General features: G+C 46.5%; 1 protein-coding gene across 2 annotated transcripts in view; it reads right to left on the minus strand.

The window, feature by feature from the left end:
- LOC139378911 (sushi, von Willebrand factor type A, EGF and pentraxin domain containing 1) overlaps positions 1-12,344 on the minus strand; it is a 132,821-nt gene that overhangs the window by 86,066 nt on the left and 34,411 nt on the right. For both annotated transcript variants that reach the window (XM_071121513.1, XM_071121514.1), the window contains exon 2: positions 1,563-1,818. In XM_071121513.1, the coding sequence (XP_070977614.1) occupies positions 1,563-1,818 (256 nt within the window). The remainder of the gene's footprint in view (positions 1-1,562; positions 1,819-12,344) is intronic.

Here is a 12,344-nt window from a genome sequence, read left to right on the forward strand (position 1 = left end):
AGTTTTGGAGTCAGAGAGGGACAAAAGGGATTTTAGTCAAGGAGCATGTGTTCGTCTTTTCTATACAATTTGTGATATTAGAAGGTAACCAATTGGTTGGGTCAGCACTGGTGGGAGAAAACTGTTTTCTGAGTCATTGAAAACTATGGAGTCAATTCCAATCCTGTAGATTACTGTAAATTGGCCTACTACTGTAAAAACATCTGTATTGCGTAATAGTAAAACTGTTATGTAGGCTACGCTAAGCCAGGGCTGGATAAACTTATCTGCCTCACTCATAAATAATAACAAAAAAAGCAGGATTGGCCGAGTGATTGTTCTTCCTGAGAAGTAGGAACCAAACAAAGTGCATTGTGGGCCAGATGTTTGAGGATTGTGTTCGGTCAAGGGTTTGGGGTCGGCAGGGGTAAAGTCCTGGGTTCAAATGTTTTAGCCACACTTAATTGAGCTTGCCTGGTGCAATGGAATCAATGGTACAGGGCTGGAGTGGAAACTATGGCTGAAACTGGGACTGGGGCTAAAAATATGGCTGAAACTGGGGCTGGGGCTGAAACTGGGGCTGAAGATATGGCTGAAACTGGGGCTGAAGATATGGCTGAAGCTGGGGCTGAAGCTATGGCTGAAACTGGGGCTGAAGATCTGGCTGAAGCTGGGGCTGAAGCTATGGCTCAAACTGGGGCTGAAGATATGGCTGAAGCTGGGGCTGAAGCTATGGCTGAAGCTGGGGCTGGAGATATGGCTGGAGCTGGGGCTATAGGGCTGAGGAACTGGTGTTTGGGTTGGGGTTGGCAGAGCCAGGAAGCAGACTTGGAGAGGGAGAGTCAGTAAAACAGAGACACACGGCAGGGAGACCTGATAACATGCACTGGCTGCCTTGGCTCACACTCTGACAACCTTATCCCTCTCTCAGTCTGACAGAAGTGATTTACCACTGTCTAGTTTCTAATAGGCCGAGTCCTAAATGGAACACTATTCCCGGTTCGGCTCTTGCATGTTGTTGTTTTATGGTCCGATGCAACTGATGTCTGAGAAACGATGACTCCACTACTATTTCTGGGTTCTGCTCCCTCACATGGACTGTGGGAATGGAGAAGGTATTTTACCTCCTTTTTGATGGTGTTATGTGTTGGCTAGACACACGAGACATACAGGGCAAACTGTGTGCACGATGTGGATGGGAGACGTCCGTTTAACATGAGTTTTTATTTACATTTAGTTGAGTTGTCAGGTTAAAAGACGAAATTCCCTTAAGTTGATTACTTTTTGCAATTCCAATCTGTTTTCCACGTTGATTCAACGTCATCACATTGATTTTTTTGTTGTTGAAATGTTGTGGTAACAACGTTCATTCAACCAGTTTTTGCCCAGTGGGTTAGTCACATGGAGCTGCTGTGACCTTAGTTGAGAGAAATATATCCCACTCAATATTTCCTTGTGCTAGCCTGGGTACCAGTCCGTTTGTGCTATCATTCCATGTTTGTCATGACAAGGAATGACAAGGAGTGAAAAGATAGCACGAACAGACCGGTACCCAGCCTTTTCAAGTGCCCCATCCGCCTCACCTTCGTGCAGTGCACGGCGAGCCAGGGCCTCGAACTCTGCAAAGTTGTGTACTAGGTAGCAGTGCTGGTCCTTAGGGTGTGAGGCCATGTCATGTAACTCTCTGATGTTCCCCTGCCAGATCCCCAGGGTGTAGATCTCCACCCCCTGCGCCCTCAGAGCGGCCGCCACCGGGCGAGGGTCGCCCCCGTTGGAGTAGCCGTCCGTTATCAGGAAGATCACCTTGGTGGCGTTGGCCCGCGAGTGACGCAGGATTTGCTGTGGGAGAATGAGAAGATTAGAAAACGAAGAGATTGGTAGAATTGGTACAGGAATGGATGGTGGATTCGCTGTGGAAGAATGAGAGGATTTGAAGAATGAATACAGGTGTGAATGGATGGTGGATTTGCTATGGTGGAATGAGAGGATTGGAAGAATGAATTCAGGTGTGAATGGATGGTGGATTTGCTGTTGTTGAATGAGAGGTTTTGAAGAATGAATACAGGTGTGAACGGATGGTGGATTTGCTGTGGTAGAATGAGAGGATTTGAAGAATGAAGGTGTATACAGGTCCATACAGGTGTGAATGGATGGTGGATGTTGTTGGATCGTCATCAGGTACTTGCACAGAGTGAAGTGAATACAGTAACCATGTCTATAGCAAATGCATTCAGCCTTTACAGCAGCAGCCAGCTAACCACTAGAACATTAGAGCAACCCTGTTATAGCAGAGTGGAGCTGCTGCAGACACACACATGGGTTCAAACACCATTCGAAATCATTTCAAGTACATTATCTGTGTTTGTTGGAGCTTGCCTGGCGAAATGGGACCAATAGAATAGTCCTAAAAGTGTAAACGCTGCCCATCTGGCTTTTCTAGGCAGGTTAAAGCAAACCAAGTATTTTAATGGTTTCAAATAGTATTTGAACCCAGGACAGGACTGCCTCTCTGATTCCGAGGGGTTGGGTTAAATGCGGAAGACACATTCCAGTAGAATGCATTCAGTTGTACAACTGACTAGGTATCCCCCTTTCCCTTTCCTTTCCCTCACACACATGGTCTGGTTCGCATGCACTAAGTTTAGCTGGAGTTTTCAACCAATCCCTGTACAATTAGGCAGGCCATTAAAGACACAGAGAAACATTATTTCCACTGCCCAGAAGTTAAATCCTGGAGAGAGAAAGAGTGTGAGAGACATCTGCTCTGCTGGTCTGTGTTGCTCTACTGTACTGTACATAACACGGCAAGCCAGGCCTGCTACAGTTGGTATGTTTATTTGGAATGAAATTAGTTTAAATGGTATGGATGTGCGGAAAAGGGGAAAACAAGGACTATAAAGAAGCTGGGGGAGTGAAAACAAGATGACGTGAGTGTGAGACACTAATGGAGATGTTGACACAAAGGGTAGTTCAATAAAATAAGTTAATATCATGGAGAGAGTGAGACAGATAGTGAGGGAAAGATAATGGAGAGAGTGTGACAGAGAGTGAGACAGAGATAATGGAGAGTGTGACAGAGAGTGAGGGAGAGATCATGGAGAGAGTGTGACAGAGAGTGAGGGAAAGATAATGGAGAACGTGAGAGGATTGGAGACATGGTTGTAAGGGCGTGACCGAGGAGAGAAGTAGAGAGAGGTAGAGAGAGAGAGAGAGAGAGAGAGTGGGAGGGAGGGAGAGAGCGAGAGAGAGAGAGAGAGAAAAGAGAGAGAGAGGAGAGAGAATAGAGAGAGAGAGAGAGAGAGAGAGAGAGAGAGAGAGAGAGAGAGAGAGAGAGAGAGAGAAAGAAAGAGAGAGAGAGCGAGGGGAGAGAATAGAGAGAGAGAGAGAGAGAGAGGAGAGAGAATAGAGAGAGAGAGAGAGAGAGAAAGAGAGAGAGAGAGAGGAGAGAATAGAGAGAGAGAGAGAGAGAGAGAGAGAGAGAGAGAGAGAGAGAGAGAGAGAGAGAGAGAGAGAGAAAATAAAGAAAGGAAGAGGAAGCTGGTGTTCTGTTCTTTATTGTCTAATTGGCTGCACTTCAAGCATCTCCGGCAGGGTAAAGTAATTACAGAGGCTGTGAAGCGAGGGAAGGAAGGATGGAGAGATGGAGGACAGAGAAGGGGAGGGAGGAAAAGCCTGGCTTCTCTGATCCTCTCTTCAAAGTCAACAGAGAGGCACCCTGGTTCTCATCGCAGCCTTCCAGGCCTCTCTGCCGCTCGCTCTCAGCTGTCAGTGCACCCAGGAAGGCTGATTAGTTACGGTGAGGGGCCTCGCTGATTCTCCCTCCCTGGTTCTCCCTCCCTGGTTCTCCCCTGGACCTAAACTGTCTGCTGTCACCAAACCTCAGTGATGTCATTGTGGCCTGTGCCCAGGATGGGGTGGAGTAGAGGAGAGAGAGAGGTGACTGAGAGAGAAGTGTGTGTTTTGGGGTGTTTTAGAGTATTTTATGGGGTGCTCAAAGGTCTGTGGGGTTGCAAGAGTTTGTGTTGGGGTGTGAGATGACGGCTGGTGGAGAGCAGTGGGGTGACACAGCTGTGTGTTTATTTTTGTACATTTTTATTTCACCTTTATTTAACCAGGTAGGCCAGTTGAGAACAAGTTCTCATTTACAACTGCGACCTGGCCAAGATAAAGCAAAGCAGTGCGACAAAAACAACACAGAGTTACACATAAACAAACGTACAGTCAATAACACAAAATAAAATAAAAATAGACAAATCTATGTACAGTGTGTGCAAATGTAGAAGAGTAGGAAGGTAGGCAATAAATAGGCCCTAGAGGCTAAAATGATTACAATTTAGCATTAATAGTGGAGTGATAGATGTGCAGATGATGATGTGCAAGTAGAGATACTGGGGTGCAAAAGAGCAAGAAGGTGAAGTTAGAGAGGGAGATATAAGACTCCAGCTTCAGAGATTTTTGCAATTCGTTCCAGTCATTGGTAGCAGAGAACTGGAAGGAAAGGCAGCCAAAGGAAGTGTTGGCCTTGGGGATGACCAGTGCAGTATACCTGCTGGAGCGAGTGCTACGGGTGGGTGTTGCTATGGTGACCTGTGAGCTGAGATAAGGCGGGGCTTTACCTAGCAAAGACTTATAGATAACCTGGAGCCAGTGGGTTTGGCGACGAATATATAGTGAGGGCCAGCCAACGAGAGCAGACAGGTCGCAGTGGTGGGTAGTATATGGGGCTTTGGTGACAAAATGGATGGCACTGTGATAGACTACATCCAGTTTGCTGAGTAAAGGGTTGGGGGCTATTTTGTAAATGACATTGCCAAAGTCAAGGATCGGTAGGACGGTCAGTTTTATGAGTGTATGTTTGGCAGCATGAGTGAAGGAGGCTTTGTTGCGAAATAGGAAGCCGATTCTAGATTTAATTTTGGATTGGAGATGCTTAATGTGAGTCTGGAAGGAAAGTTTACAGTCTAACCAGACAACTAGGTAATTGTAGTTGTCCACATATTCTAGGTCAGAACCATCCAGAGCAGTGATGCTAGTCGGGCGGGAGGGTGCGGGCAGCAATCGGTTGAAGAGCATGCACTTAGTTTTGTGTGTGTATGTATAAATTGTATGTATAGCTACACACACACGCACGGAGGCATGTACCCACACACACCTGTTCTTCTATCACTTATAAAACATAGGTTTGAGTTTTTCGTCATGAATCTTGTTCTAAAGGCAGCTCTGCAGAGTGGTCACTAGCTGGCACAGCCACAAAGTCATAAAATCTGACCTTAACCCTTAACCACACTGCTAACCCTACTGCCTAATCCTAACCTTAAATTTATTGTTTTCATAGATATTTACAATATAGCCAATTTTGACTTTGCAGCTGGCCTATCTAAGGGGAAATCGCTCAGTTCTGCCTCCAGGACACGACTCGTGACAATAAACATCAACCTGCATATAAAACAGTTGTGGGCCTCACTAATTGTAGGATTTGGCAGCTCGCAAGCGAAACACTCCTTTTGGCATGACGCCTTGGTGTGTGTGTGTGTGTGTGTGTGTGTGTGTGTGTGTGTGTGTGTGTGTGTGTGTGTGTGTGGGGGGGGGGGGGGGGTGTGTGTGTAGATAATAGTACTCAACCAACACTATGAGCTTTGAGTGAACCTATGTGCGGTTGGAACCTTTTGATACTGTACAGAGTACATCTCATGCATTTCCTCAGGCCTACTGTCAGATACATTCATCCAAGAAAGTCCTACTGTGAGATACATCCATCCAAGAAAGTCCTACTGTGAGATACATCCATCCAAGAAAGTCCTACTGTGAGATACATCCATCCAAGAAAGTCCTACTGTGAGATACATCCATCCAAGAAAGTCCTACTGTGAGATACATCCATCCAAGAAAGATAGAAAGCAGCAGCATTAGGATAGTGTACAGTTGAAGTCGGAAGTTTACATACACTTAGGTTGGAGTCATTAAAACTTGTTTTTCAACCACTCCACAAATGTCTTGTTAACAAACTATAGTTTTGGCAAGTCAGTTAGGACATATACTTTGTGCATGACACAAGTCATTTTTCCAACAATTGTTTACAGACAGATTATTTATAATCTTATAATCTAATACTTATAATTCACTGTATTACAATTCCAGTAGGTCGGAAGTTTACATACACTAAGTTGACTGTGTATGGAAAATGATGCCATGGCTTTAGAAGCTTCTGATAAGCTAATTGACATAATTTGAGTCAATAGGAGGTGTACCTGTGGATGTATTTCAAGGACTACCTTCAAACTCAGTGCCTCTTTGCTTGACATCATGGGAAAATCTAAATAAATCAGCCAAGACCTCAGAAAAAAAATTGGAGACCTCCACAAGTCTGGTTCATCCTTGGCAGCAATTTCTAAACGCCTGAAGGTACCACGTTCCTCATACCGCTCAGGAAGGAGACGCATTCTGTCGCCTACAGATGAACGTGCTTTGGTGCGAAAAGTGCAAATCAATCCCAGATCTACAGCAAACGACCTTGTGAAAATGCTGGACGAAACAGGTACAACAGTGTCTATATCCACAGTAAAACGGGTCCTATATTGACATAACCTGAAAGACCGCTCAGCAAGGAAGAAGCCATTGCTCCAGAACCGCCTACCTAAAAACGCCAGACTACGGTTTGAAACTGCACATGGGGACAAAGATCGTACTTTTTGGAGAAATGTTCTCTGGTCTGATGAAACAAAAATAGTACTGTTTGGCCATAATGACCATTGTTATGTTTGGAGGAAAAAGGGGGAGGCTTCCAAGCCGAAGAACAACATCCCAACCGTGAAGCACGGGGGTGGCAACATCATGTTGTGGGGGTGCTTTGCTGTCCTTTAGGGACTGGTGCACTTCACAAAATAGATGGCATCATGGGGGCCTCCCGGGTGGCGCAGTGGTTAAGGGCGCTGTACTGCAGCGCCAGCTGTGCCATCAGAGTCCTGGGTTCGCGCCCAGGCTCTGTCGTAACCGGCCGCGACCGGGAGGTCCGTGGGGCGACGCACAATTGGCCTAGCGTCGCCCGGGTTAGGGAGGGCTTGGTCGGTAAGGGTGTCCTTGTCTCATCGCGCACCAGCGACTCCTGTGGCGGGCTGGGCGCAGTGTACGCTAGCCAAGGTGGCCAGGTGCACGGTGTTTCCTCCGGCGCAATGGTGCGGCTGGCTTCCGGGTTGGATGTGCGCTGTGTTAAAGAAGCAGCGGCTTGGTTGGTTGTGTATCGGAGGACGCATGACTTTCAACCTTCGTCTCTCCCGAGCCCGTACGGGAGTTGTAGCGATGAGACAAGATAGTAGCTACTACAACAATTGGATACTACGAAATTGGGGAGAAAAAGGGGTAAAATTCAAAAAAAAATAAAATAAAAAATAGATGGCATCATGAGGTAGGAAAATTATGTGGATATATTGAAGCAACATCTCAAGACATCAGTCAGGAAGTTAAAGCTTGGTCACAAATGGGTCTTCCAAAAGGACAATGACCCCAAGCATACTTCCAAAGTTGTGGCAAAATGGCTTAAGGACAACAAAGTAAAGGTAATGGAGTGGCCATCACAAAGCCCTGACCTCAATCCTATAGAAAATTTGTGGGCAGAACTGAAAAAGTGTGTGCGAGCAAGGACGCCTACAAACCTGATTCAGTTACACCAGCTCTGTCAGGAGGAATGGGCCAAAAGCTTGTGGAAGGCTACCCGAAACGTTTGACCCAAGTTAAACAATTTAAAGGTAATGCTACCAAATACTAATTGAGTGTATGGAAACTTCTGACCCATTGGGAATGTGATGAAAGAGTTAAAAGCTGAAATAAATCATTCTCTCTCTATTCTCTCGACATTTCACATTCTTAAAATAAAGTGGTGATCTTAACTGACCTAAAACAGAGAATGTTTAATGTCAGATATTGTGAAAAACTGAGCTTAAATGTATTTGGCTAGATTTCTGTCAAAGCTTTAGAGTGAGAAAGAGAGAAGGGGAGAGTGAGAGAGAAGGGGGGAGAGAGAGAGAGGGGAGTACCAGCTGCTCAGCAGGCTCTGCTCACACTTACAGTCCCTGTTGTTCCATAAGGTGTATTTTTACCTGTTTTTTAAAATCTGATTCTACTGCTTGCATTAGTTACCTGATGTGGAATAGAGTTCCAAGTGGTCATGACTGTCTGCCTCCCATAGTCTGTTCTAGACTTGGGAACTCTTAAACTTGCCCAAGCCAATGGCATGTACCAGATGCTCAGCAGGCTCTGGTCACACTTACTGGTCGACTCACACTTACTGGTCAACACACGACTGACAACATTGGACACTTTATGGAACACAAGGCCTTCACTATCTCACCCTGGAATATCCAAGGCCTGAGGTCATCTGCCTTTGGCCTAAAGAGCAGGAACCCGGACTTCAACAAAGAAATCAAAAATAGAGACATTGTCATCCTACAAGAAACATGGTATAGAGGAGACGGACCCACTGGTTGCCCTCTAGGTTACAGAGAGCTGGTAGTCCCATCCATCAAACTACCAGGTGTGAAGCAGGGAAGGGACTCAGGGGGAATGCTTTTTCTTTTGGTATAGAGCAGCCCTAACTCACTCTGTTAAATGAATCAAAACAGGAACATTTTACATTTGGCTAGAAATTCAAAAGGAAATGATCTTAACAGAAAAAAATATCCCCCCACTAGAATCCCCATACTTTGAAGACAGCTTCTTCATCCTGGAGGGGGAAATCAATCATTTCCGGGCCCAGGAAAATGTCTGTGGCGACCTAAATACCAGAACTGGACAAACACCTGACACCTTCAGCACACAGTGGGACAAACACCTACCTGGAGGTGACAGCATTCCTTCCCCCATATGCCCCCCCTAGACACAACTATGACAACATAACCAACAAAAACTGGTCACAACTCCTGCAGCTCTGTTGCACGCTGGGTATGCACATAGTCAACGGTAGGCTTAGAGGGGACTCCTATGTTCCTATGATAGGTACACCTATAGCTCATCTCTTGGCAGTAATACTGTAGCATACTTTATCAGTGACCTCAACCCAGAGTCTCTCAGAGCATTCACGCCCACTGACACCCCCATCAGATCACAGCAAAATCAGTCTAATTGTGTCACACCCTGATCTGTATCACCTGTCCTTGTGCTTGTCTCCACCCCCCTCCAGATGTCATCCATCTTCCCCATTATCCCCTGGGTACTTATACTTGTGTTCTCTGTTTGTCTGGGCCAGTTCGTCTTGTTTGTCACGTCAACCAGAATTTTTTTCTCAGCTCCGGCTTTTCCGAAGTCTCTCTTTTTCTCGCCCTCCTGGTTTTGACCCTTGCCTGTCCTGACTTTGAGCCCACCTATCTGACCACTCTGCCTGGCCCTGGCCCTAAGCCTGCCTGCTGTCCTGCACCTTTATCCCTACCCTGGATTACCGACCTCTGCCTGACCTGACCCTGAGCCTGCTGTCCTGTCCCACTACTCTGGATTATCGACCCCTGCCTGCCTTGACCTGTTGTTTGCCTGCCCCTGTTGCTGTAATACACATTGTTACTTCAACACAGTCTGAATTTGGGTCTTACCTGAAACGTGATAGTAACTTGGACCAGCTCTGCAACGCCATCTCCTCCCAAGGAGTCACCATTGATAGGCACGAGTATTTGCTTTGCGGCCTGATGGAAGGGTTCCAGGATGTGGCCGAACGTCACAACCTAGAATTGGACGCATTGTGGGAGCAATTCCGTCGGTGGCCTACCAGGCAGCCTACCACAATGGTAACCTCCCAGCCCCTCAGTAACCCGGCTGGTAGCAGCGCCATCACCATCACCCCCCATCAACCCTGCTTACCTCCCCTGGAGTGCTACGATGGAGATTCCAGAACCTGCCGGGCCTTTCTCTCCCAGTGCTCCCTCGTTTTCGAGCTGCAGCCTTCTTCGTTCCCCTCGGACCACTCAAGGATAGCGTACATTATTACGCTGAGGGCACTCGCCTGTGCCACGACAGTGTGGGAGCAACAATCCACCATATGCCTCAGTCTGGAGGTATTCGTGGCGGAGGTGAGAAACGTTTTCGAGGCTCCGGTGTCCGGGAGAGAGGCTGCCCAGAAGTTATTCCAGCTTTGACAGGACTCCCTCAGTGTGGCAGGCTATGTGGTGGATTTCCGCACGCAAGCAGCGGAGGGTGCCTGGAACCCAGAAGTGCTGTTCAACACGTTCCTGCACGGATTATCGGAGGAAGTAAAGGACCTGCATGCAGGCAGGGAACTACCGACGGATCTCTACTCACTCATCGCTTTGACTATCCGGACCAGAGTTGTCTGTATTGTGGTACTGTCAGTCATTATGTGTCTACAGTACCTGTCCTTTCAAGAGACCTAGCTCATTGGTAGGAATGAGTACACTGGTGGGTCTTAAGGACAATTTTGCTTCTCCCCCTACTCGCCCCCCTCTCCATGCCACCCTGCTGTCGGGCGACCAGTCCAAGTCTCTCCAGATACTCATCGACTCAGGGGGACGTCTTATGGACGTTGCCCTGGTGTCCAAGCTGGGCATTCCTACTCAATCCCTCTCCATTCCCATGAATGTTAGAGCACTGGATGGGTGCTCTATAGGCCGGGTCACACACCATACCACCCCCATCAACCTACGAGTGTCGGGGAACCACAGTGAGATGATCCAATTCCTGCTAATTGAGTCTCCACAGGTTCCTGTGGTATTGGTATTCTCTTGGCTCCAGCGGCACAATCCCTCGATTGACTGGTCTACTGGTGCCATCGTGGGCTGGGACCCATTCTGTCATTACGTGAAATCGGCTCTGCCTGCCCCGGGACATCTTCCTGGGGGCTTGGAAATTGCCCTGAACCTCTCTGCCATTCTTGCGGAGTACCAGGACCTCCGGGAGGGGTTCAGTAAGGCCGGGGCCACTTTGCTTCAGCAACACCCACCGGTATCCGGTTAAGCCAGATGCGCTGGCATAACAATGACATAATGGTTTGTTGAAGAATGCAAAAACCTAAGAAAGAAATTGAGAAACCTATCCAACCCAGAAAACCTGAGCCTACGCCTTCACTATGGTGAATCACTAAAACAATACAGGAATACACTAAAGATGGAACAGCACACCAGAAAACAGCTCAATGTAATTGAAGATTCCATAGACTCTAACCACTTCTGGGAAAATTGGCAGACATTAAACAAAACAACAATACGAAAAGTTATCCAAAACGGAGATGTATGGGTAAACCACTTCTCCAATATTTTTGGCCCTATAACAAAGAACATATACATGGTCAATACAAATCTTAGAATCAACTATTACAGACTACCAGAACCCACTGGATTTTCCAATTACATTGAATGAACTACAGGACAAAATACAAACCCTCCATCCTAAAAAGGCCTGTGGTGTTGATGGTATCCTCAATGAAATGATCAAATATACAGATCACAAATTCCAATTGGCTATACTTAAACCCTTTAACATCATCCTTAGCTCTGTCATCTTCCCCAATATTTGGAACCAAGGACTGATCACCCCAATCCACAAAAGTGTAGACACATTTGACCCCAATAACTACCATGGGATATGCGTCAACAGCAACCCTGGGAAAACAATGTACTGAGCAAATGTCACATTGGCTTTTTACCAAATTACCTTACGACAGACCACGTATTCACCCTGCAAACCCTAATTGACAAACAAACAAGCCAAAACAAAGGCAAACTCTTCTCATGCTTTGTTGATTTCAAAAAATCTTTTGACTCAATTTGGCATGAGGATCTGCTATACAAATGGATGGAAAGTGGTGTTGGGGGAAAAACATACAACATTATAAAATCCATGTACACAAACAACATGTGTGCCTTCAAAATTGGCAAAATACACACATTTCTTTCCACAGGGCTGTGGGGTGAGACAGAGATGCAGCTTAAGCGCCACCCTTTTCAACATATATGTCAACGAATTGGCGAGGACGCTAGAACTGTCTGCAGCACCCAGCCTCACCCTACGAGAATCTGATGTCAAATGTCTACTGTTTGCTGATAATCTGGTGCTTCTGTCCCCAACCAAGGAGGACCTACAGCAGCACCAAGATCTTCTGCACAGATTCTGTCAGACCTGGGCCCTGACAGTAAATCTCAGTAAGACAAAAATAATGGTGTTCCAAAAAAGGTCCAGTTGCCAGGATCACAAATACAAATTCCATCTAGACACCGTTGCCCTAGAGCACACGAAAAACTATACATACTTCAGCCTAAACCTCAGCACCACAGGTAACTTCCGCAAAGCTGTGAACAAGCTGAGCGACAAACAAAGAAGGGCCTTCAAAAGGAACATAACATTCGACACACCAATTAGGATCTGGCTAAAAA

Source organism: Oncorhynchus clarkii, chromosome 21 (genome assembly GCF_045791955.1).
Source record: "Oncorhynchus clarkii lewisi isolate Uvic-CL-2024 chromosome 21, UVic_Ocla_1.0, whole genome shotgun sequence".
In the NCBI taxonomy this organism is placed as follows: domain Eukaryota; kingdom Metazoa; phylum Chordata; class Actinopteri; order Salmoniformes; family Salmonidae; genus Oncorhynchus; species Oncorhynchus clarkii.